Source organism: Sorex fumeus, unplaced genomic scaffold (assembly GCF_029834395.1).
Source record: "Sorex fumeus unplaced genomic scaffold, SorFum_2.1 ptg000151l, whole genome shotgun sequence".
Lineage (NCBI taxonomy): Eukaryota > Metazoa > Chordata > Mammalia > Eulipotyphla > Soricidae > Sorex > Sorex fumeus.
Window position 1 is genome coordinate 2,613,134 of NW_026606208.1, and position 27,640 is coordinate 2,640,773.

The 27,640-nt window shown below is 44.8% G+C and overlaps 1 protein-coding gene across 2 annotated transcripts in view; it reads right to left on the reverse strand.

The window, feature by feature from the left end:
• Positions 1-12,329: 12,329 nt before the first annotated feature.
• RNF152 (ring finger protein 152) overlaps positions 12,330-27,640 on the reverse strand; it is a 72,697-nt gene continuing 57,386 nt past the window's right edge. For both annotated transcript variants that reach the window (XM_056106979.1, XM_056106980.1), the window contains exon 2: positions 12,330-17,688. In XM_056106979.1, the coding sequence (XP_055962954.1) occupies positions 16,937-17,551 (615 nt within the window). In that variant the 5' untranslated portion in view covers positions 17,552-17,688 and the 3' untranslated portion in view covers positions 12,330-16,936. The remainder of the gene's footprint in view (positions 17,689-27,640) is intronic.

The following is a 27,640-nucleotide window of genomic DNA, read 5'->3' on the forward strand; positions in this document are numbered from 1 at the left end:
AGCCGGCAAAATAAACTATGACAAAGATGTTACCATATTTTGGCCAAGGCTAAATCTGAGGCAGGGAGCTAGTATCATGATCTTGCATTTTCCTGCCTCCTCTGCTTTGATAATCCTATTTCTTTTGTTACCTATGAAGATCTGACTGCAGAATGATCTGGTAATGCAAACTGCCATTCACTGTATATCCTTCCCAATATTCTAACTTATACTCAGGCCACGTGGTGTTACAGAGGTCAACAAGATATTCCTTATCTAAACTATCTACTTGGAAGCTCTTCCGGTGTTTTAAGAGCAACCCAAAGGAGAATATTTAGGTACTGATGTAGAATTTCCCATATCTCCTAAGTGTCAGCAATAACCTATGAAAGGGAGGGAAAAGAAAAATCTAGGGTAGGATAAGTCCTTAGCATGCTCTCCTCCTAATAGTTTCTAGTGTTGTGGTTCTAGAGAGAGCACGGACACGACCACAACTGCATGCCAGCCCATCAGAAAAATCTCTCTTTAAAGGATGTCTCCTTTAGAGATTTCTGAGTCACCCTAGGAATCCCTGGGTCCTGCCTCCCGAGCGTCCACACAACCATGGCGTACACGTATGGAGCCATACCTAGAGTGCCATGGGTTTCCAATAAGCCTATTAAGGGGAGAAGAGAAAAGTTCTGCCTTTCTTAGCTTGCCACATATTCCAATGTTCCCTGCTGACACTTTCTTCCACAAACTTCTTGTCTGTCTTTTTACCTTTTTTTTTTCTCTGCTTCACTTTGCCTAGGGCTAAACCTGCTGACTGCCTCCATTAGCACTTGAATTGACCTCTAGCTGATTCTGCTGGTTAGAATGCTTAAGAAAGGGATTTCTAACTAGAAATTGATCTGCCTTAGTTTACCAGGATCTTCTCACTAGTGGGCTCTCCTCCCATAGTGGACGGTGATGCGAGACAGACAAAGGAGGGGTGCCTCTTTGCAGAGACCATTCAGATGCTTGCCTGGCCGGAGGAGAACTTAGCCTTAGTGGTTCAGCGTTGTGACTTGCGACCGGTAGCTATACCAGTGCCACCATTGACCGTATGTTCTCCGTGGAGTCGCAGGCAGCCCACTCGAGCTCCGTGACTTTAGAGGGACTTTAAGAGTGCCAGGTCGTGGAGCTACAAAATCACGCCCGATAGGAGGACCTATCAGGGTGCTCAGACACACACACATTCACACAGAGGTTATCACATTCCTCCCCCAGTCCCCCTAGAGATTTCCAAGGGAGCATACCTTCACAGCAGATCTTCCACAGATTGCCTCCTTTATCCGAGCCACAAGGTTTGGAGAGAAGGAACCTCCTGGGGGCCAATCCACACCAAAGGAAGGCCATTCTGATGAACAATAATTGGCAAACTTACCTTTCTTGATCATCAAGCCCAGATTCTGAGCTTTCCTGTGGATCTCAGAGAAGTGATCAAGAATTAAAGCTTTGGGGGTCGATTGATTCTGACCCATATTAAACAATCTCAATAAACAGAACTAAGAGAAGGATAATAAGACAAATACACACACTAAGGACACACGCACAGATCACACTCCTGCACTCGCTCGGACCGGTCCACTCTCTCACACGGGTGCGCACCACACTCACCAGTCACCCTGGGACTCCCGAATATGCCCAAAGGGCGTGCACGTGATTTTCACCTCCGGAGGGTTCAGCTCTTCCAGGTCTTCTCCCGGCGCCGGATTTTCCAGAACAGATGAGGCCTCCAGAACAGACAGACGAGGACCCGAGGAAACCCTATGTCCCCCCAAGTCCTCCCAGTCAGGGTTGGCCACTTCCCTGCCGCGGTCCAGAACAGACGAGGCCTCCAGAACAGACAGACGAGGACCCGAGGAAACCCTATGTCCCCCCAAGTCCTCACAGGGTTAGCTACTTCCCTGCCGCGGTCCAGAAGGGGACACTGTCCCCCCACAGAACAGACGGAATATTCCCCAGAAATTTTTTTTTTTTTTAAGGCCTTTTCAAAACCCGCTCTCTGGGCCCGTTTGCCGTCGGGAGATCTCACTGGGGCCTCCAAATGTTAGGGCACGGATCGTGATCTCCCTTTAACGACAAAGAAACTCCAGAGACTGCAAACAGCAAGCAAGGTTTATTGTAAGACTGGCTAGCCAGGGTCAAGCCGCCTACACAGACACGCAGGTCAGTTAGGTGAGGCAAGACCCCGAACCTCTTCAAAGGGGATCTTATATAGGCCTTCACTGGCCGTTACAGCAAAGCCCGCGCATTTCATAGCCAATAGATTTGTAACAACATATGCTTTCTTAACCAATCCATGTAGAAGTACATCACTCCTTAGCCTATAGATTCAAAGATCAGCATTTACGTACATAGGCATTGTGACTAGTGGGCATCAGGTAACTTGGACATTTGGTTATCACCTTGCTTCCTCTGATTCTCAGCCCTGCATTCCGGAGGTGGATAAGGGAATAGTTCTTAAGGGAGGTAACAGATAAGGAGGGCAGGAAAGGGAGAGTTACTAATTTATAGAGTTTTAACTCTGGAATCTCCCTCAGGGTCCCTAGGGACCTAACACAGCAAGTTGTATTTCAAGTAGGCCTTGGACATCTATGCCTCTAAAGTGCATCTAATCAAGTTGGCTTGAATCACACGTTTTCTTTTCTACCTTCTCACCAAGAAAGCCAGGGGCACTTTGTGACATGAATTATTTTCTCCAGGGAGAAAGAAGCAGTCTCCTGCACATGCAAGACCACTGGGGACGCTGCTGGGGAAACAGAGGCACATCTAAATCCAAGCTTCAAGACATTCCAGTTGAGACACACACACACACACACACACACACACACACACACACTGATTGGCTCACAGTTGCATATGTGCTCATGCATGGTCATGCTCCCAGAAATTCTCATTCATTTCCATCCTCCGGGCTCCATCATCCTCTTGGATTTCATTTCTCCATGAGCTCCCACACTCACACACACCATTTCACACACAGGCTCTCACAGACACTCACACCTCACACATGCCCACTTCCTCACACACTGATGCACACACATTTGTGCTCACCCTCACAAGACATAGTCACATCCATTCTCATACTGACAACCCACTCACTTCCACTCGGGCTCCAAGTGCTCTCCCCGATTCCCACTTGCTCACACACTCTGATTCATACATGTTCTCACACACGCCAGCTCACATATGCCCCTTACCCCCCACCTGAGCTTGGATAAGGGTTAAGAGAGAAAGGGTTAGCTTCTTAAGGATTCCTGCCTGGATAACCGATTTTTTTCACCCTAATTCAGTGTCCACCCCCAGACTTACATAACTCTAACAATTCAACACAACAAAGTGTGTGTTGGGGGCAGGTGTCAATATTCAAACAAATGGCTCTGGGGAAGACACAACACCTGTAGGTGGTCTAGTAGACATGACATCCATTCATTCTGATGAACATGCCGAGTTGCCAAGTCCATCCACCTTGAGCAGACATTTAGAGGAAAACGAAATGACTTTAATAGTGGAAGACAGTTGAGTTGGAACAGCTCATTAAAATGGTTTTGATGGGCAGGAAGGAGAGCATAAAGCCTGTCCCGTAGCAGTAGTAAGAATCTAAGTGCAGACAGTGATGACATCTGCAAAGAAGAGAGCACAGCCACCCACTATTCTGAAACTGTCAGAGCCATCCAAGCAGGAATTACTCAGCAGACATGGTGACTCATCCCCTCATCCATTCAGCAAAGACTGACCAAGCAGCCAGCCCTCCACTGGCTCTGGGGATACCATGAGGGTGTGCAAGACAAGGAGAGCTCATGACCTCTGTCAGTGATACCTCTTCTGGCAAAGTCTCCCTGATGGACAGGGAGATGGGTCAAAGGCTGTTTTTCATGCAGGAACCCCAGGTTTATTAGGGCACTGTGGAGTCCCCCAGAATGCAGCCGGAAGTAAGCTCTGTCCCCCCTAATAGGACCAGCTGCGGAGAAGAAAGGGAAGGAAGAGAAGGAAAGAGAGGAAGGAATGAAGGAAGAAAGAGGAAGGGAGGAAGGGAAGGAGGGAGGGAGGGAATTAGAGGGAGAGGGAGGGAGGAAGGGAAAGAAAGACAAACAGGGAAGGAGGAAGAAAGCAAGCAAGAAAATGTTAGAGAGAAAAGGGAAAAGAGAGAAGGGAGGCAGGGACAGACAAGGGGAAAGAAAAAAAATCTCTTCTGATTTAGCCCCATGATAGCTAATTATGCTTCTCTTTAAGATTTACATATTTAACCCAACCCCTTCTCTCTTTTTAAAGCAGAAAACCATTTTTCAGAACTGTAATTTATACCATTCTGTAATTAACAGTGGTCTCCATGAGAATAAAAACCACCAAATACCTGCCTGGAGAAGATTGGGGAAGAACACTGGGATTTGGGAGGCGGAGCCTTGGATGAAGGTGCCATTGCAGAGAGAGGAAGAGTCTCCTGGGAGCAGGTCAGGAGGGGTTCTGGGCTGCTTGGCATAAAGCAAGACAAAAGTCGTTGGTCCTAGCGCTGGGGTCAGGGAAAGAATTTAATAGGACGCTTAACTGTGCAGTAAGGGACTGACGTGCTTAAAAGACATAAAATCTTAATAGAAATTTATGGAAGTGCAGAGAGTCTTTATATTGCCTATATATCGAGTAGATTTGAAGGTAAATTTTACAGCTATTGACTCATTCCTTAAAATTTATATTTCTAGTAAAATAAGGTTTTATGAAATGGAAAATTGATCTATCTTTGACGGTGTGTTTTGCATATGTTGATAAGATCCTTTCTCTGCCTCTACCCGTGTGACAACGGGATGCTCCCATCGGTCCCCAAACTGATTCTGAAATGCCTCGACGAGGTCAACTCACTAATAATAGTCATCTGTGTTTTTGCTCAATTTGGGCATTTTGGAACTAAAAATCAGTGCCACTTAGAGTCCAAAGTGTTTAGACTTGACTTCCATTTCGAATTTTATCAAATGCACGTTTTGCTGACATTGTGAGGCTCTCAGGGTGCTTTTGCATATGCAAATTGTTGAAATTCCCTCAATTTGGAGGAAGGATATTCATGATCAGTACTGCCTTGGATGATCATGTTTTTGTTAATTGCTGCTCTTCTTGCTTCTTAATAGCAAATTATTGTTAGTTTTGCTCATCATTATCAATTTGGTTTGTTGTGGGTTGTTTTTAACCCCACAGTACGCAGTAATGAATATTTATGAATTTTTAGACTATAATTTTCCCAAACTACTCTAGCTTGTGTGCTGTGTTCAAGTATGAATCATCCATAGCCCTGTTGCTGAAGCAGATGTATGCATCACCAGGCCCCGGTTTGCTAATTGAGAACATTTCATTAGTAATATGTGCGGTACAAGGGATTTTAGCATGCAAAGTACTTGCATATACCATCAAGGTAAATCTAATTCAAGTACTGGGCAATTTTACATTTCCATGAAATCATTTTAAAACAAAAGACAAACATGTAAGCTAATGCTTTGTTCTTATTACAGAACTAATAAGTGCTCAAGGAATTTTTTGGGGGGGCATATTTTAATTCTCTGGGATAAGTCAATTTGCCAATTGTTACTCAAGATCACATTTTCCGTAGTTGGTCTCAGCTCTATCCACTGTTAACAGATATTCCGCACATAATGGGTTATTTAAATATGTTGGGAGTGATGTATACTACATTCTGCTTTTGAATTTTTGGAATTGAAGGATGGCTCAAAGGTGCACTGTGGAGGGCTGTAGTGATAGCAGAGTGAGTAGGGCATTTGCCTTGCATGCGGCCAACCCGGCTTCGAATCCCAGTGTCCCATATGGTCCCCCAGGTACCTCCAGGAGTAATTACTGAGTGCAGAGTCAGGAGTAACCCCTGTGCATTGCTGGGTGTGACCCAAAAAGAAAAAAAAAAGGTGAGCTGTGCTCAGGGGATCACTCCTGGTGGGACTTGGGGAACCATACATGGTGCTGGGGATTGAACCCAAGTGGACATATGCAAGGCAAGTGGGCAAGTGTTCAAGCTGCTATACTACTTCAGTGCCACAAAAGTGAATTTCTGTGTCAACTAGAATAGGTCATAAGTACCCAGACATTTGGGCAAGCACTGGTCTGGATGTTGTTGTGACCATGTGATAATTTTAATTTGTGTGAAAAGCAGATGTTTTGCACTCAGCTGAAGAAATAACTTAGAAGGCAAAAGAAGAGGACACTTGGGAAGAAGAAAGTCCACAACAGTCTCACTCTGCCATGTCCATTCTTCTCTGCTCTGCAGTCCACTGACCCTCCCTCAGGATTTTGGATTTGCCAGGCTCTGGCAAGTACACGCACTAATGCTTAAAACCAAGCCTTTCTCTAGCTGGAGTACAGATGTCTTTATAGCTATCTGCAAACATACCTAATGCTTCTGTTTCTCAGAGGATCAATACACGTGGAACAAAGGAAAAAGCAAAACCTGTTTAACTCAGTGTCTCCTCAGTTTATTTACAAAACAGTCTCTATATCTTATGTACTGATAGCTCACCACGAGACCCTGGGAAACCTTCAACAGAGGTTGATGTGTAATCCATGCCACATACACTGACTCAAAGGACATTTGGTTCAGAGATAGTGCAAATGTTGGAACAAAAGATCCCATGTGTCCTTTTCTTTGGCACATGGAACAGGCAGAAGGAAATAACCAACAATGGCTCGTGAGAGAGTGCAGAGGCAAACACCCTTGGTGGAGCTGGCTTGACATAGAGGAGGCTGATAGAAACACTGTGAAAGGCGCCTTTGGTGGGTGTTCTTCGGACTGACCAGCCATCCGGCAGGACAGTCAACTGCAGTTAACATGACACAAGGCAATACACAAATGACAAGGAGCCTGGCACAAAAGCCAGTGCTGCCCCCTTGGTGTCTCATTGTCCCTCCCTGAATGCTTCCATAAATGGTCCCCACTGACCCCAATTTATCCTTCAGATCCGATCTCAGAAGTCAACTCCTTCCAGAAAGCCTTTCTGACTTCTCTCCTTCCCTGAAAGCCCCAGGTCAGCAGTTTCCTTGTTGCAAACTATTAAGCACCACCACACAGCTCAGCTCTGCCTTGATGGGAAATAGCTTATGTATGAGAGACACTTCCAAGCTAGCAGCCACTCTCTTCTCATCTCAGAGGCCCTAGTGTCTGGGACAGTGGGACAGTAAAGGCAGTGACAAAGGGATCTTTCTTCGTTCTCCTTTCCCTCCTGAGATCCTTTCTCTTAGGTCTAATCAGAGTCCTTTCCTCTACTCATCTCTCTCTGAAGATTGTGTGTGTGTGTGTGTGTGTGTGTGTGTGTGTGTGTGTGTGTGTGTGTGAAAAAGAGGGCAGGGGAGAGGGAGAGAGGGAGAGTTTGAGCCTCACCTGACCAGGTTAACTCCTGCCTCTGTGCTCGGGGATCACTTCTGACGAAGATCAGGGGAACTATATATGGTCTGGGATCAAACCTGAGTCAGCTGTATGCAAGGTAAGCACCTTATCCACTGTATTTTCTCCTTGTCCCCTTAATGTTTTCTTTTTCTTTTTTTTTTTTTTTCAGTTTTGAGAACACACCCAGGGATGCTAGGGCTTCCTCCTGACTGTGCTCAGGGAGCACTCTTGGTGGTGCTTGGGGTACCATAAGCACAGCTGGGGATAAAACCCAGGTCAGCTGCATGCAAGAAAAGTACCTTAACACCTGTCCTATCTCTTAGACCCCAAGATCTTGACTCTTCATGGGGGAGAGATACGCCAGGAGTCCACGAAACACATATGCCCATGCCCCCCTGCCTGAATACACACACACACACACACACACGTACATCTACAGATTCGCTTTTGCAAATAAATCTGTTCTTGTTTTAGGGCTACTCCTGGCTTTGCACTCAGGAATTACTCCTGGTGGTACTCGGGGACCCTATGGGAGGTTGGGGATCAAACCCGCGTCAACCACATGCAAGGCAAACAATATATCCACTCTACGATCGCTCCGGCCCCTGCTTTTGCAAATAATATTAAAACCACTTTTTATTAAGTACTCTAGCATGCAGTGGGGTGGGGAAGCGGGGAGCAGTAGGTCTGGGGAATGAGTCCAATTACAGCTGCATCGTTTTCTGGGTCAACTAGAATTGTGCAAAAGTTTTCAGCCTATAAAAAGAAAAGCAGAGACTCAGTCTAATTCTAGTTTCAGCTCCTTTCCCCCAGCTGCCCTTTACCCAGCCGAGTAGTTGCGCTGTGTCCACTGAACACGGGGTTTCATTTCCAAGAATTACCACTGAAAGCAATAATAATGCACTGACACGTTGATCGGTTTTATTTCAGGAAATATGGCCGAGGATTTAGGTTCTGCCTTCCCCCCTCTAATCCTTAGGGGGAATCCCTTCTCCACAATGCACCCCACTAGGTTGATAGAGCAAATATAAGACTATATATTATAGTTATATAGGAACTATATAACTATACAGAGTTATAAATATTTATAAGACCTAAAAAATCTGGTTCTGGGCTGGATGAGTTAAGATCCAGATAAAGACACTACTGCAAATCCACTTTCCTAGTTGACAGCAAAGCTCTACACTGATCAAGGAGATCTGACAAGAGGGAACCACAGTGCTACCCACCCCACCGCCAGCCCCTTTTTCTTCTTTCTCTCCTTGAGATCAGGGAAATCCTCACCAGAAATTCCAGACTAACGCATATTTAATCACAGTAACCTCTATTCCTTTCTTAAATATTGTCTTAATTTCCCCCGAGCAAGCCAGAGCAAGTTTACATTAGCATCCATGTGTGTCAAACCATAGATAACCCCTTCATTAAGATGAGGCCACCTGCTCAACAAAATTGAAATTCATTTGTGTCATCCAGAGCTAGTCAAAACAAAACAGGATACTTTTATCAGAAAGAAATAAAAAACAGAGCTTCCAGAACAGCCCATCCGATAAAAACATTTATTGAAGGATGCCTTTCTGGCCTAAGAGACCACTACCAGTCACATCACACAAGAACTGGATTAAGGCCAATGCAAAGGTTCACCTGGACCCTGACCCAGTCAGCATCACTGCTAAACAGTGGAGGACACAAGTAGGGCCACCAGGAGCCAGGAAAGGCCAAACTGCAAAACATGTTCTGACAGTTATTACAAATACATCCTCTGAGAAGCCACTTGAAAATCAACGTCACCAAAAATCCTTGGCTCGGGAGCTTCTTGTCACTTTACTACCCAAATCTGTTCAAATTCATAGAGAAGTTAAGGATGAAGTTTTCCACTATTCTCGCCCCCCCCCATCCCACCTCACCCCACCCCACCCCACCCACCGCCCGGATGAAATGAGGGGAAACAATGACCAACACATGAATCTATTTGAAACCATTTTATGAATTTTAATCATAGCAAATGTGTTTGAACAGTAGTCATAAAATCAACATTACCACATATACAAAGGACAAGACACCAGTTTGGCATACAAAAATACCATATATTAAAATCGGGTTCATTGGAAAACTCAGGACTTGCTAAGACACCATCTACAACAGAGAGAGCAAGCAAGAATGCTTTAAAGACATTCAGAGTTAAAAACAGCAGCTTGATATCCCCCTTATGAAGTCAATATTTGGCAACATTGGGACAATATTTTCTACACAGCCCAGTAGCTCATTTATCTGTAGGGTGATTTTTGGCCCTTTAAAAAAGAAAAGCTCCTAAAATCCATAATCCACATAATTGTAAGCGAAACATGTCCAGAACTTGAGTTATCAGCCTGGGAGCAGCGTTCATCTAAGTCATCAGGCTGGAGAACGAGTTACCAATAGGGTCGAGGGCGACCACAGCAGTCGTAAGAACGGTGGGAATCCCAGGCGGCAGGTGCAGGGCTATGTGAGGAGTTGCCATCCACCCCAAGGTGACACTAGCCACCAATACCCCACCCTACCACCAGCACTTGGGCCACCGTCAAGTGAAACAGGAGCAAGTGGTAGAATCAACGTATGACCACCACTGGGAGAGGAACAAAAATATTCCACTCGTCTTCCCGACAGTGCCCGTGAACTCAAGTGAAGGTCCTTGCCATGGTTCTATGGTTTCGAGGATGCTAGAATTTGTGGGGGGCTCAGCACCACAACTCCAGAGCAGCCTGTCTAGTAACCTGGTGTGCCCACAATGACAGAAGGCCTCCCTGGACCCCCTCATCAACTGACCACACTCCTCCTGTAACTTTTTAACATCCCAAATTGAGTGACAGGCCACAGGTGTGAGAGAGGACACCCGTGCCTCGCAGAATCATTGCTGGTGGGCCTGTGTTTTTCTTTTGTGTTTCCGTGGTGACTGACCTTCAGCTCCTATTCCATCTGAAGAAAACAAAAAAACGGTGGTTTGTTTTGCGTTGTTGTTGTTGTTGTCACACCCAGCTGCGCCCAGGGTTTACTCCTGGCTCTGTGCTCAGGGAATCACTCCTGGTGAAGTTCACAGGATCATGTGCTGCTGGGGAATGAACTCGGGTGGGCTGTGGGCAAGTAAAGCACCCTACCCATTGTGTTTGTTCTCTATCCCTTCATCTTGGAACTAAGAGTTCCATGATGGGTATTCCTCCCTCTATGGAGGGCTTCTCTCGCTGAGAATGTGTGCCACGCTGTGGCTGTAGAACCAAGGCCGTATCTACACCTTCCCCCACAGTAAGAACTGCTTCATGGATGGAGTGTCCCTCAGGCAGGAAAATCTGGTCAGGAATGTTTTGAAGCCCTGTTAAGAGACACCAGCTACTGTGTTTCCTGCGCTTTTTAGAGATGATCTAGGCAGCAACTAGCAGAGTGATACTACAGCTGGTAATGTGTTTACCTTGCACATGACCAACCTAGGTTCAATCCCCAGCACCCCATATTCCCCTGAGCCCACTGGGAATGATCCCTGAGCACACAGCCAGGATTAAGCCCTAAGCACTGCTGGGTATGGCCCCAAAACCAAAACAAATAGTTTAAAGGGTGTGTGTGTCAACTACTTCCCTCTTCTAACAGTCTGTGTGCTCCTTTGGCACCATCATATTCAACTGTCTACTTCTAGATTCTCAAAATGCAAATATCAAACTTAAAACTAAACATCCCTATAGCAAACTCACTCCCTCTGGAGACTCTAAGGAGCTTTCCTGTAGGTTCCTAGCCCTCGTTCCCATCGTGATGACTTTAGAACATGTTCCAGAAAAACAGGGCTAGCCGACTGAGAACCACTCCCCAAAAAAAAAAAGAAAATACCTAGTATTGTAGACTTCAAGATAGCCCTCAGTTCTTTGCCCCAAGTATTACTAATTGTCCCTAAAAAGATCATAATATGAACAGTATCAAAAACCTTAGACTAGAACAACAAAGTCCAGCTAATGAGATGAGAATTTTCAAGCACCACTACATCGTAAGTGAGATATACTTAGTGGGATACCCCAGGCAGTGAGTTCGGAAAAACAAAATCATTTGGCCTGAAAGTACAAGGAAATCTGAGCAGAAAATTGGAGCCACATTGCAAGAGTTTAGGAATAATGGTGCTCTATATATACAACCACTTCAGCAGAGTCAACCAATAAGCTCTTGTGTACAACAGAGCTATTTTGTTAGCTATTTTGCAAAACAGAAGTTAAACCCCCACCTGCTTTTTCCCTCAATGATCAGCGGCTTTCTACTATAATGTATACAGTGGAACAATCTCTTCATATAAATGAAAGTTTAGACAGAGACACACCAAAAGGTGGCTGGTAAGGCCTAATGTCCACAGCATTTAAAATAGGTGAGCATCTCAAGACAGTGTTACATAACCCCCAAACTGGAAAGCATTAAGTTTTTATACTTGATTTTGAACTCCAATTACCACTGTGTATTTGCATTACATAGATTTCTATACAGATTCACATGGTGAATCAATTATGTCAGAGAAATCAAAAGGTTAAAGTTTCACTTATTTTGTAGACGTGTTTGATGTCGATAAAGTTCAGACCCACAAGACGTCAGCATCTCTGTTGAAATAGACTACTACTTTCAAAACAGTGACTAGGTCATGTTGACATTGCTTTCCTTTTATGGAGTTTCTGTTTGGGTGAGGATTGCCTTACGGGGGATATTGGGCTGAAATGGACTAACTGGCAAAAATCAGCTTCTCCGTGTCAGGGTGACAATATTCATGTCGAAACTCAATGCTGACTTATCAGCAGCAGTATCTTCATAAAGAAAAATAGAAATTCAAACCTTTGGCATTTTATCCCTCTCATCTCAATAAACATGGAACCTTTCACTTCCTAGTGAACCTAAAGAAAAATTACCATTTTTGCCAAAAAACAACCCCACCCCCACACCCCCCAAATCCCAAGAACTTTTGAAGACAGGCTGAAAAGAATAAGTCATATTCATTGATGAGTTCAATGGCAAAAAAATAAAAAGCCTACCCAATTCTGCCCAACAAAATGGTTTACAGAGTAAAGCACACTAACCAATTGTGACATGGTTTAGGTCTTCACATTTAAAAATCTAGATGAGAATAAATTCAGGAAGAGTCAAATCTCTAAAAGCAGATCTCAAGCTGAATTTCCTGTTTCCCTTTACTCAATTAAAAAACAATTTTATTACCTTAAATAACCCTTAAGTCTTTAAATTCCAAACTAATGTTTTTGTTTTTTAATGCCTTTGGACAAGGCTCTAAATCTCCAATTCGGTAATAACTTAAATAAAAACCCAATAAGACTAAAACAATGTTGAAGCTCACTCTGAAAATATTACTTTTGTTTTCATCTGGCATCAGTAAAAAGATGTGGACATTTGCCCACTCCTTATACAAAGACAAGCTGTCTGACTTCAAGGGCAAATGGAAACACTATGAATCTAAGAAACATGCTTGCTCTTGTATATCACACCTCACTGATGCAGCAATGAAGTTTGGGTCAGATGTCAGATGTGAACAGGGATTTCATTAGACCTTATTTTTACCTACAACATTTACTTTTTGGCCACAAGACCCTAAACATAATATCACAGTACAGGTCATGCATAGCTGGCAAGTCAAACATTTTACAGCGACTGTCTAAGTACTATTTTGGGACAACAGGTTCACATGCAGCTAATGATCCAGAAATAGGGGCAAAATAAAGCACTCTTCATCCACTGATCATATGCTGGCCCAAAGTAGCTAAGTTATAACCTCAGAGGGCAATCAATGAGTTTTTTACGGTCATACTTGAGACCATCTATTGTTTAAGCCCAGGAAGGATTTTCGGTCTAGTGCATGTACTGACCATAAACTGTCTTATTAATCTTTCTGTTATTCCATTAGCACTTTGATGCTAGATTCCATTGCACAACCATCCAGAACTGTGTTGCCCAACATGGCAGCCACTAGCCATTGACCAAATAGAAGTAAAATTAAATAGAAGTCCAAATTGAAGTAAAAATTAAATAGAAGTTCGATTCTTCAGTCACACTAACCCTATTTCAATTGCTCCATAACCAATGTGGCACATGGCTACTGTAATGGACAATATAAGCAACTGAACATTTCTGGAATCATTTAAGTTCCAAACAATGTCAACCTAACAGATCCTCAGGGCTGCACCAGCAACGGGTTTAAACCACAAGGGACCCATTCATAAGTCATATGTAAGATTAAACTTAAAGAAAATGCCTCATAGCTTTCTCATCATAAAAGTATGACTGGAACTGAGAACTCATTTGTCTTTTCATCACAACTTATGCCCCAGGTCATGATACAAAAATTTCCCAAAGACAACACTTTTTGATAGCACACTTGGCTCTACTTAACATATTGAGCATTCCCTTGCTTATGTCAAGATCATTAATAAAGAGGAAGATTCATGCTTCTTATAGTTTACTATTTACACACCTCTCATCGTTCTTTACATTGAGGGGAAGGAGTTGGGAAACTAATGTTTTGCACCTTAAAAAAATTCAAATCACATGGTTTCCTTGAAACGTCCATACAGAACCCTTATCAGCCCTCCTTCCATAGGCTTTCATTTCCCAGAGAGGTAGATGCTAAATAAAATGAATATATAAATCCACCAACGCAATCAAAATCCAAACAATAGCTAAGAAAGGGTATTCCTCCACCCTGAAAAAACATCAGAGCCTGGGAGCGATGTCAAAGTGCAATGTCTCCCTTTCGCTGCAGAATTCCAAATCACCATGTACCTCTAGGGGTCTTGGTGGACTCACGTACAAAATGAAATCTCCAGAGGATGCCTTCAGCTCCAGCTTCCTGTGCTTTCAGATGTGATTTTTTTTTTCCATCGATGTGTCACTGTGCGTGCTGGCCAATTGTGTCACTGGACTGGATGAGCTGTTAGTGTCAGGGGTAAATGCCAGAAGAAGCCGGAGCAAGGGTATGCCAAATAACATGAAAACATGATAAAGTCTATAAAAATTCTACCTGGCAGCTTGGGACATCACACACACACACACACACACACAACCACGCATTAACAAACAGATGCATACTAGTAATGCAGGTAGAATCCACTGAACGTTTTTATATCAGTAAAACTCACCCGCAAAAGTCTGATTTAGATGGCCGTTAACTTAAATTGTAAAGTCAAGAACCTATCATAGACCGATTTAATTTTGTACTGCTTTGTCGCAGCTCTAGCTCAGAATTGTCTTTAAGTTCAAGTTACTTGGACGTTTTTACTCTACAGCTTTGCACTAAAAAACAGAGGTTGCTGTATGGTGACACATGTTAGTGTCTATATATATATAACCTAACGCACACTACACTGCAGAAACAGTCAAATCATCTGCACACTAACACAGCGGATTGCATTCACAAAACTAACTTGAATGTGGCATGGCTTAAAATGGAAAAGGCAAAGTACATTAGAAACACTGAATGAAAAATGCAACATTTCTGTGGGGGTTATTTTTCCCACCGGAAGGAATGAAAATTAGGTCAGACATGCATCACGGCAGCATGAGAAATTCTGACAAACTGACACTAACCCCAACAATCTAGTTTTACATAACAGAAGATATTATTCAGCTAATACACCAAATTTACTAATACCCGAGAAATTCTTATCATTGGTTGTATAATGCCCAATAGCTTACACAATAAATTAGCGTTTTACCTAATTTCTAGTTTGAGCTTTCAAATACATCTCCTAAAGGCCTTAAGACAAATTTGAAAGATTTGAAAAACTAGAGCTCATATATTCATATTGAATCCTCATGCCAATGAAACAGCTTTGAATGCTACTCATTTTATTCTTGGTCCCCCCCCCCACCTCAACCCCAATTAATCCCATTACTCTGATGCATGTATTTTGTAAGTAAATTAAATTGTCTCGATCTCATAGGGCTCTTTCTAGTCTTGGTTTTTGGAACACGCTACTGCTTATCTTCCCCACCACTGTTCTCAGGGGTTCGGTGGAACAAAACCAGATCTATTTATGAGTAGAGTCCTTATAATGTACTGCGTGCTTCATCAATTTTATAAAAGAAATTAGAAACTTGGAACGTTTATGGCCATTTCCAAATGCGCACATTTAACACGGGCATTTTTTTTCACAAGCATCTATCGACCATGACAGATTTAAGAATATCTGAGGATTTATGACAAACCAGTCCTCTGAAATTGGAATGTGAATTGTTAGTTTCCCTTGTTGCTTTTCTTCCTACAAAAATACTTTTTAAGTTTCAAGACCCTTCCTCACTGATATCAATGATTATCCTGTTGGATTTCTCAAATGATGTAAATCTCATGGAACAGAAGCTTCCAGCACGTAATCAGGGACTAGCTACTGAAACACCCATCCAGTTGTCAGCAGTTAACAACATTCACAACTTTTAAAACAACCCCAACTGGAAGGACAAGATAGATGTTTCTGATGCTATCCATTTGCACATCACAGAACACAGGAGCAGAATACAGAGAAGAAGAGACAGTGTGATAATTTAGCGGCACCATCATGAACTGAGTCCCAGGGCACACAGGCTGGCCCCTTGCTCCAGACCCTGGGTGCACTCCTGCCCACAAAGTCTTACTCCCAGGATTCTTCTAAAAAGACTCAGAACCTGAGGTAAATGACACAAACACAACACCCAACCCCCCTACACAAATACACAATATTTACATTTAAGATTCTCATTTTGTGAGATGGCTTAAGAAAAATTGATATCCACGTTTCCTGTGGGATTTAGCATTTCCCATTATTACTCAGCTTACTGCTCCCCTGTTGGGCTTTCAGTTTAATAAACACGGAGCAAGCTCTAATTACAAGGAAAGAAAAATGAAGGTACATGACAAAACACAGCACATCGCAAACATGGGTTCACATATTTTTCTTCAGAGGGGGGGAAAAAAAAGAGGACTATCTGTTGAACTAATTTTAATTTGGGTGCCATTTGAGAAGTAGAAAAAGTCTTAGTAATGGAATGAAGACGAGTTTTCAGTTTAAAAAAAAAAAAAGAAAAAGAAGTAAGGACACAGCACTGCCCATCTTCCAGAAGCTTCGGGCGGATTCTCAAGTCCATCTGAGTCTTCTCCTGGCCCGAGGAGCAATTTTTTTTCTCATCCACATTGGACCACATCGGATGCTACTTGCACAGTTTCACATCTAGCGAGAAAAACGTCGATCTGGAAATGTGATTCTGACAAGTCGTTGAGTTAAGAGTCCATGGAAAGATGAGGAGGAGGAGGAGAAGAAGGATGCATGCAATCAGAGTCGGAGCTGAGGGGTCTGTCGCCTCTGGCCGACACCTTCCCTTCTGCTGTGTGTGTGTGTGTGTGTGTGTGTGTGTGTGTGTGTGTGTGTGTGTGTGTGTGTGTGGTGTCTGCGGGCAAATCAAGTGGCAGCCCACAGGCAGCGCCCGGCACCCAATGATCAGCATTGCCCCCTGTTTCTCACCGCCATCCCCTCAACCAACACCTGCTCCGCCCCTAGTTGGCACCCACAGGAGACGTCCCTGTGGCCGCCTTCAGCCACAGGATATCACCGTGAAGCGCTTGGAGATGCAGGACATGTTGTGGAGCACGATGCCCAGCAGGAAGACCAGCACGCAGGCCACCAGGATGACCGTGCACACCCCCGACCATGTGGAGCTCTTCACCACGCCCGCCCGGCGCTCGGGCTCCTCCTCAACCGCCTCGGGGGACGCCCCACCTTGCAGGGGCTGCTGCTCGGCGGGGATGGTCACCACGGTCACCGACTTCTGCTGACCGCCGGGCAGCAGGCGGCAGCCCAGGTCCCCAGGCAGCAGCGCTCGCTCCTTGGAGACGGGCAGGGGCAGCATGTAGCACCCGTTGCTGGGCAGTTTGATGAAGACGGGCGTGTGCTCGGACGCATGCGGGATGGCGATGACAGCCAGGACCTCGGGGTCGTCGGGGAGCTGCGATATGGAGAAGCCCGGGGGCAGCTTGGTGATGCCCCGGCACCAGGGGCAGCGCACGTCCTTCTGGCTGGTCCTCATCTGCTGCAGACACACTGAGCAGCACGTGTGGCGGCAGTCCAGCAGCTTGGGTCGCCGCCGCGGGCTGTAGTAGTTGAAGCAGATCTGACATTCCAGCAGGGAATCCTGCGACACCGTCTCCATCCTGCACGGCCCAGGGCAAGGCGCGGCTGCTCGGGGTCCACCGCTCCCCGGGGGGCCTCCTTCTGGGCTTTCCAAAGTGGGCAGGCCGGGTGGGAGCTCAGGCACATCTAGAGGCTTCCGTCCAGGGTGTGTATTTTCTGGAGGAGAAATAAAAAGATGCCCGAGTTAATGCTTTCATACAAAGCGGAGACACCAGTAGCCTGTCTGACACTGTCCCCACAGCTCTGGTCTTGGAAAAGTGTGACCACTTCCCACCCACAAATGGCCTGGTGGGACCTGAGGCGTTGCCCGTGGCAGTCTGTCCTGGCCAGCGGCACTACACAATGCTCCCATGCTTCATAGACTCTGCCTCCTGCGCTTCCCTGGACTCGGGGCTCGGTCTTCTCAGACACTGTGGAGGAATTCTCTTTCCAATAACTTGGTAGCATCTCCTAAGAGTCCCGCCCGTCTCCTGAGGTGACTTACCCTGCAATCAGTGACCAGCTGCAGGTAACTTTACAAATCAGGTCATTGGTTTACTCATCTTGAGTTCAGATCTTTCCTCACTCAATGGGTAATTAAAATGCCACCCAAGGAACACAGGAAGACACCTGAGGTCTTTTCCACGCAAACCTTTGAAACAAGTGAATTCTGCCCAATTCTGGCTTGATAATGAGACAAAACCCTAACAAAGAGCAGTGCTCATCAATCACCCCTCAGGGTTCCTGAGGACCCCCCCAGAGGCCCACAGGAGCAGGAATATTCTGATTTTTGGTGCTTTTTAGTACACTGCTATTTCTCAGCGTACCAAGAAACAGAACTACAAGCAACTACTATTAATCCACTGCTCACGCTCAAGCATTAATTACATAGTGAATGTGGTCACAGCACGGCAGGCATCTCTTACCAGGAGAAATAAAGAACAGCGTTGGCCTCTTGGAATCAAGGGAAGCCCTTAGTTCCGTCCACCAAAGCTGTGTGAGGGAGCCTTGGGGTTTGAGCAGGGCTTCATTATAGACTGTCCCCCTGGGTTTCCCATTGAATGGGCCCAAATTGTGCGTCTCAGCACACTCTTAAAAGAACTATTCAACTCTATTGTCAAAATAATTACTAGGCCTAGGGCTCCACCTACTCCCTGAGGCAGGATCTAATAACACACTTCAGATTTTTTCTTAAAACCCTTTTTTCCCCTCAGGTTTTTCTTAAAACTCTTTTTTTCTTTCTAGTTCCTTTGTGAAATTTAAAAAGTAGCCCCATGATACATGATTTGTTAAGATCAAAGTTCAGAAAGTAGAATAAGTCTAAAAAGCCTGAAAAAAAGTCTCAACTGACAAAAGTTAGCAGTGGCCATCCAATGATTTAAAAGCTGACTAGACTACAGCATACCTAAATTAAAGTTCAGGATACCTAAATTAAAAAGTAAAATAATATCTAGAAATATTTAGAAAAATTGCATTTAGAGGTATTCAAAATGTCCATAGAATTTTTAAGACCTGACACATCATCATTTTTAACCAAATCAAGAAAAAATCTTATGAATTTATGTTCTGTGCGGTAGGGTTCCCTTAGAATTAGATTGCTTGACTCAATATCCGATACTGTCCAAGTGAACTTTGCTTTTCAAGAACAAAACAATAATTGAAATTTGCAAGTGAGTAGAACTGAAATGAACCACACAGCATAGGGGTCTGGAATGGAGATATTGTACAGTAGGTAAAGCACTGCATGTGACTGACCTGGGTTTAATTTCTGGCACCCCATATGATCCTCTGAGCCCTGCCACGAATGATCCCTGACCACAGAACCAGGAGTAAACCCTGAATACAGCCAGTGTGGCCCCAAAATCAAACCAAAAAGCTAAATAAGGGAATTCTCTCACCACTCTGTATGTATATCAAACCTCCCTGATGTGTGTACTTTATTTGACCATTAATTGTATTTCACCAAAATGAAATTATTATTTTTTTAAAAAAGAAACATGTATGCAGAATCTGTCCTACAAATGGCACCATTCTAGTTACTGTAGGACAGAAAGATGAATCACACCCATTTCCTACTCATGCATAATTCAAAGTCAGGAAAGAATGAACAGAAGAACATATTCTCTTCCACTCTAGCTCTTCAAACCCACACTGAATACCCTATGTCAAGCATTATGATATTTACTTTTGTTTCCTGGAAGACCTTGTCTCAGAATGAGAAAGGACAGCCTGGAGGAACTTAAACACTGATAAATACCAAGTGGTACATGCTGTCCAGAGGCCCAGGAATCAGGGACGGCTCCATGGAAAATCTGGATTACTAAAGGATTTAGACAGGTAAAATCAGGGAACAGATTGCCTTCAGGATAAGAAACCAGCACAGCGGAGAAAGGACAGAATACTTCCCAACACTCAGCTCTGACACAGGTTACAGGAGTGTCAGGCACTTCACTAAGAGTTGAACAGCGTTAGTTCTTAAGCTTCTGTCTTTGACACAGATCCCTTTTAAAGACACGGAATCCCACAGGGACTGGACAGATGAGCACACCCAGAGGACGACACAAGCCGCAGACCACAGACCTAGACCGCAGACTGCCCTGAGGGCCGGGCCCAGCAGGACACAGAACAAGGTTTGGCATCTGCTTCCTCTCTGGCTGGGGAGGGATGATGGAGTTGACGGAGTTACAGCTGAAGTGGGAGTGCCAAGAGTTCACTCAGGGCCAGGTCCTGACGGGCCCAGCAGCACCGCTGCCTCCTCCCTGGCAAACACACGTCCCAGGCGAGATACCCCCGCACTCCTCCTCCCCCTCAGAGCACTGCCATTTTGAACAGCTTGGGAGGAGGGCCACAAGCCTTCTCCTTGGCCTTGCCCCAGGCCTGCCACACCATCATTTTTCAACCAAACCAATGTGCACTTTTATTCACAAATTTATGTTCCAAGTAATGCTCACTTAATTGGTGTTGAGCTCCCTTAAAATTAAATTATACGACTCAATTTCCAATGCTCTCCAAGTGAGTTCTAGGCCGTAGAGCACGGGCTGAACTCCAAGGCAGGAAGGAACAACAGCTCCTATTTTGGGATCGGTCACTCAAGTGCTTTGGACACCAGCCCCCCCTCTGATTGATATTCAGATTTGATCTATATTAAGCCAACCTGCATTCCTGTGTATTTTCTGAAGTCTAATTAGTAATGATGGTGATTAGTTAGGTAAAGAGAAGAAAATTTATGAGGCTCTGGACCGAAGCGAATGATGAATCATTCCTTCTCCCTTTCATCATAAACTCGAAAGATGTTGAGTCAACGACCGAAGAAAGAAAGGGACTAGGAACAAGGTTTATGGAGAAGAGAAGCTCAGAACTCCGGGCCTAGGGAATGTGACACAAATACACAGTCGCTTGGCGAGTGCTATAGGACTTGCCAGGATGTCTGGTCTTACTTGCATTCCTTACAGCAGTGAGATCTGAAGCGAAGATAAAATATTCATTAACTCTAAAAGGGAAGAGGACTTTGGCAGCATGCATAAGCGCAAGTATAGACGGAAATATCTTGGAACAATTTTTTTAAATGTCACTACAATTTACTTTGAAAGAACTTACACCAGCGATCAAAGAGAAAAGCACTACATTAAAAAAAAAAAAAAGGAAGAGCCATGAACGGAGGGCGTTCTTAAAGCAATTATGACATATAAGATAGAATTTATTTTCACACATCTCTTCATAAAATGGCACTTAGATCCATAAATATTATCAACTGCTCAACACAGAGATAAAAGGCATTGAGTCATCACTGAACTCGATATTTATGCAGACTTTGGTTTTAAAAGACCAGAAAAAGAAGATGAAGATTTGTGTTTATGGAGGAAAATGTGTTGTGTGGGGAACGTCATAAACCAAAGTGGTGCATATGTCAGAGTTGGTTGGGGGCACTGGAGATTTGGTACTTTACAACAGTCACATTTTTTCACACAACAAGCTTTCTTTTCCAAAAAAAAAAAAAAAAAAGAAACTGCAAACACTTTTATAAAAGGAGTGGATGGGACAGCACACTCCTACAAATTTAGCTGGAGCAAATGGTCTCCAACATTGTTTATAGCCCCAGATGCACCTGAAAGTCCAGAAATATGTGGATTTAAAAATCTGGAATAAATAAAAATCCAGATCTTAATTTTTTTAAAAAAATAATTTTACTGTATTGAGACTCTTTCTGTATTGTGATTCAGATTTATGACGGTTGCATTAATGAGAAAACCTCCCCTTGGAACAATGGAAGACCCTGAATTCAATGGTGGTGTTGAGAAAAATCTCCAAGAAAGAGACAAAACTCCACCTTATCTGTACTGCTTTCTTCGTCTATTGAAATAATGTTTTTCCGATGCAGGCCATTAACTCAGTTCTTCAAGAAATCGTACACAGTTGAAATGGGAGCAAACAAAATAATTACAATTCCATTTAATTTGGGAGTGCAATTGGCAACACCACTTGGTTATACTGGTGGATCTTAGCAAATACTCTGCTGAGTGGCAAAAACTGGACTAGACTGGTGTGGTGGTGAGAGACTTTAGACCGCTGGTAATTGAGAACAATCCTTTTAGGAAACAAGAAGAGCGTCTAACACAAGGAGAGTTCAATTGGTACGATTACAATCTTTGTCTCAATAAAAAAAAGGCAGCAGACTCCAGAGGCTTGAAATCTCAAATGAGAATTCCTTTGGCCTGAGTGCTAAGATTTGGGCTGTTTCCTCCTCTGCTGCATCCTGTTTGCTCTTTTGGAAAATGCAAAGAATGCAGCCAGTGGGCATGTCACTCACCAGTCCCTGCACCATTGTGAGTGGGGCAGGGGGCAGTGACAGACAGTCCTGGAAGCAAGCAAGGTAGGACAGAGATTGTCTTTGTTAACAGGAGGAGAGCAGCAGACCAGCCAGATGCCAAGGTCAGATGAGGTCAGCCTGGGGACAAGGATGCTCAAGGACTGGCCCTGCTGGCCCTGACCGCTGGAACAACGAAACTCTGGTCTCCAGAAAATGCATTTACTTTAGGAACATTTCACTGAAGACAAATTAGGAAGAAGATGAATGAATCTGACCCATCCCTGGTTCGATGGCACATAAATAAAAATCAAAGTACCTTTAGAATCAAGAAATTTTTAGGAAATAAAGTCAAATTCTACTATGGCCAAGAGTGTTTTTTTGTTGGTTTTACTGCCAGACAACTGCTATTATGAGGTCTTCAGAAATGAAGATTTTTGGCTCTAAACATGCCTCTATGCAGATTCCCTTACTCAAATCAAATCACCTGTCCTGTCAAATCACCCGTAGTTTCCTCATCTGTGAAGAAACGGAACCAATGGATCCTAAAACACCTTCTAGTAAAAATCACTGCACGTCCTTGCTCGGTACACTGCCGGGCTTCCAAGGCATGCGAGGCTGTCAGGCTTTTGTTCCGTGCTTGTAATACGCGACGGATAACTGATAAATAGCACCTGCTAATGATCTCGCAAGATAGAAGCTTTATGGGAGACAACGGGCATCTTCAACAAATGAGAGGCAACTGACTCGAGATATGTCTTCTTTATCCCTCCGGTTTCATGAAAGAATCTAAATAGTAGCTCTGTTCTAATGCAAACAGCCACGTCTTCCATTCTAAACAAGCACAAGAATAACTCTCTGCATCAACAATCTCAAATCAAGAAGAATAGCCCTATGACCCAAAGTCGCTAAAGCAAAGGTGGTCCCGACAGCCTCCTCCCTCGAAAAGAAGCCTGCACATCTGTCAAAGTCGAAGAGGCCAAGGTTAACGCATTAATCAGTCATAGCTTCCCCTTCACTCGTTTTGATCACCCAGGTAGGGTGAGGAAGAAGTTATGGATGGTCATAAAATCACAGAAGAGACATAAAGGCCTGTCAGGGGAATCCCCAGGCTCCCCAGAGAGGAGATGATAAAAGATACTATCAGACAGGCAGGCAGAGTGAGGGAACATGATCAATTACCCCAACTCTTAGAAGTCTGAGTAGAATTGAAGAAACGGATGGGTAGGTGCCTAAGCCAAACAAACGGAAAACAGAAAGTCCAGTCTGACCAATAGTTGGACGTTTACTCAGGCAAAGCACACAGTGGTAGGTACACCAGAGTATTTACTGGGAACCTCGGAGGGCCAAGTGTTACTTAAGGCACAGGAAACACCAGTGTGCACTCACAAAGCTGGAGCATAGGGCTGAAGGTTGAACAACAGGGAAGGGGAAGGCTCCAGAAAGGAAGCTCTTGAAGAGATCAGAAATATTCAACTGATCTTGTACAGAGTAATCCTCTCAGAACCAGTAAGCAAAGAACTCTGGATGCCTATCAGAAGCAGAATGAATATTGGAACCTGAACAGCCAGGGTGTTACTCCACTGTTCTTTTCACTGCAGGGACACCAGAGGACAAGACACTGGGGGGAAGGACACTGAAATTGCCTTCATCTGATTAAGCATCACATATTACCTGGTGGCTTCATCCCAGACAGAGAGGCAGGCTCTGGGGCCCAAGCAATATCTCAAGGTTGACTCAGGGCCAGAGAAGCACATTGTGGGGACGGGGGAATGACTGTCACGGTTTGGGGGCCAGGAACTGTGCTTTAAACACCCTGAAATTCCCCCCCACTGCTCTGCTCTTGGTCTATGGTATACCAGGGCCTATGCTTGCTCCCAATAACTTCCGTGTGAATGTACACTATAATAAACATGGCATCGAAATTCTAATTTCTAATCAACTGACATGGAAGGAAATGACCTTATTTAATGACCTACTTGATAATTACCATGAAGATAACTTTACCTTCTCCTCAAATATACCTGTTGCTCTGGTATTATATGTCTGACTTAGGTTATCTAGTGAGGTATAGAATAAAAAAGATTTTCCTAGAGATCGGGGGGTGGGTGGGGGGTGGAATATCAGCTTCAGCACTCCCTCCTCTTAACGACTATTTCTAGACAGCAGGAAAGAGAGTCTGCGCAAAGGGAACAAACGAGCATCATTTGCTTTTCTTCACTCAGGACCACAAATGAGAACACCACAAAATATCAAGACCACAAGTGGGAACACCCCTGCAAGACCCCAAACTTGCTTCACAGGTAGCAGTGCCAGAATCTTCAGCATGAACGAGCATGATTCTGAAATTCACTCTGACAGCTAAGAGGCGATGTCTCCCTGGCCGAGACTTCAGGGACACGATGATAAGGCACGCGGAACTTGTGCTTATCTGCAATGTGACAGTGGCCACGGAGTGTCGGGACAAAGATGTGGCTAAGTAGATGGATCTCAGCTCGCAATTCCACATTATACTCAGAGGGCACAGGTCCCGAACACGACATTTCTCCCGAGGGCTGCAAAACATGTGTGTTTTAAGACAAGAGCTCTATTTATCTGAGACACCTTTGGGGCAGAAAAGAGGAATCAGGACAGGAGAGTCTTGTCTCCATCACAAACCGAAAGGACCAGCAATAATACAGCGGATGGGGCATTTGCCTTGCACATGGCCAATCTCTGGCATCCCATATGGTCCTCCGAGCCCGCCAGGAATAATTCCATGTGTAAAGGCAGGCATAACCTCTGTGTATGCAGAGCAGGCCCCCAAACAACAACAAATAATAATAAAAACAAGAGAATCAAATTGATAAGACTCATCTACTTTTGTGCTTTAAAAAAACACATATGTATATATGTAAGTATACGTATGTATGCATCTTAAGTTCTCTTTAAATTACTCAGGGACTATTGTATATTAAACATTTGACAAGAACAGCACAGTAAAAACTGATCAGATGTTTCACAAATACCTCTGTATAATAAGTCTATCCGAAAGTTCATTTGTACATTATTGTCCTTGAGTACAGAGTGTTTATGGCCGCAGTCTCCCTACCTAGCCTTGTTTCGATGATTCATTGCAGGACTTAAGCCTGAAAACTGAAATTGCAAAGAATTCCTAAAGGCATCAATGCTAAAGTGCAATGCCGTAGGGGCAGTGCTGACGGCCTCCCCTTCCCTCGGCTTGCTCTTCCAGCTACAGCCGCTCAGCAAGGCCGGTTTTCCATGCAGCAAGGTAAGAAGGAGCTAAGAGCAACCCCCCAGAGCCGGCGCTGAACAGTGACACTGTCAACCATCAAGACATGCTGTAAACCCTCACAGGAAATTCACAGAATCTTCCCCACCCCAACTTGCTTCCTGATAGTTTGGGGGTGGGAGGAGGATGCGCCACAGCTGGCTGTGCTCAGGGCTGACTCCCAGGTCTGTACTCAGGGTAGCACTCCTGGTGATGCCCAGGGGACCCTATGCAGTGTCAGGGCTCAAACCACGATCAGCCACATGGCCAGGCAAACTTCTGATCCACTGTACAATCCCTCTGGCCCCTTCTGATATTCATTTTTACGTCAGTGTGGAGGTGAAACTTAACCACGCACATTTCTTAAGCATTCAGTTGAACGACTTCTGATAAATGGATGCAACTATATAAGCACTAGCCAGTTCAGCCATTTTCATCACGCCAAAAGGTCCCCTGGTGTCTTGTCCTGTCCATCTTTCCTACTCTGTCCACTGGCGGCCAATCTTGTTGTGTGTTTAGAACTGCAAAGTAAAGGGGAAGTGGCTACATACTTTCTGCGTATCCTCTCAGATCACTGAGTACTGGGATTTGGGCAATAAGTTCTTTATTCTACCACACATTCTAGAGTAATCAATACTATCAATGCATGTGTGCAAATATAACTCCTCAGGACAGGAGAGTCTTGTCTCCATCACAAACCAAAAAGACCAGTAATAATACAGCGGATGGGGCTTTTGCCTTGCACATGGCCAATCTCTGGCATCCCATATGGTCCTCCAAGCCCACCAGGAATAATTTCATGTGGTGGGAAGGGGATGTGAGGAACTGCAGCTCACTCTAACCTGCGCTGCACAGAAGCAACCAGGCAGAAACAGGAGCACCTGCATGGGTCTGGGGTGCCAGGAAAGAAATTTCAAGAAAAGGAGCAGAGGGAGCCCCTGAAGACACAGAGAACGGTGGTCGGTTGTGAGCCAGGACTGGCATCTGCCATCTAGCAAAGAACTCAAGTCCCTGTCAAAGGTCACCACGGCAGTGGCTGCCTCCTGAGTGGGGAAGATGAAGCACCTTCACAGGCTACAGCACTTGGAACGGTCCTGGCACCTGCTGCCTCTTCTTGGCACTCTGATGAGGGGCAAAGAGAGATAAGGGCTGCCGTGCCGGGTGGCGGCATTGGACAGGTGTCAACCAAGCAACCAGTTGGGCACGGTCCTTCTTCCAGACTTGGAGCCTGATGGAGAAGCAGCTGGAGGAGCAGGTGTGAGGGGAAACATCCTGGGCTCCTCAACTCGGGCCAGACTGGAGGAGCAGCAGGCTCCAAAGCCAACGTGGCACTTCCTTCCTCCGCTGGCGGGGCCCAGAGCACAGGGCAGCCAGGCCCGCAGGCTAAGCAAGGTCAGTCACTAGGTGGCAGCAGGACTGGAGAGCAAAACCTGCACCCCGAAGAGGGTGCCCAGGTGTGGCAGGAGCAGGAACAAGGCCAGGTCCTGCCTGATGTCAAGACTAAGATTTGTTTTTGGTTTTTCATTTTTGGCGCTTTGGGTCACACCCGGCCAAGCTCCGGAGTTACTCCTGGCTCTTCACTTCAGGAATTACTCTTGGCAGTGCTTGGAGGACCATAAGGGATGCCGGGGATAGAACCTGGGTCAGCCACATGCAAGGCAAACATCCTCCCTACTGTACTATCGCTCCCGCCCTGAAGACTATGGTATGAATCCCACATGCCTTGGGCTCCCATGATTAAGCTGTCCCATCAGCCAGTTTTCAATTCTTCATTTATGAAGGCCACAGCCAACTTTTGACTGCTGAGCTCAAGGCTTAGCTCAAAGCATGAGAAGCAAAAAGGCCTAGTTCCAGGGACCACGCCGTGTGCACCCTTCCTCCTTCACCTGGTTTCTACGATTCTGACTTTGCCAACAGAGTCAGAGCAGCTTCCTTGCCGTGTGCAGATTCTGTAGCTAGCAGAGCCCTAAAGCAACACACGTCTATTTCCATGAAAATAGATTTCTTACAATCATTCGATGGTGCAGGTCACTAGAATCAGGTTAAATTGGTTG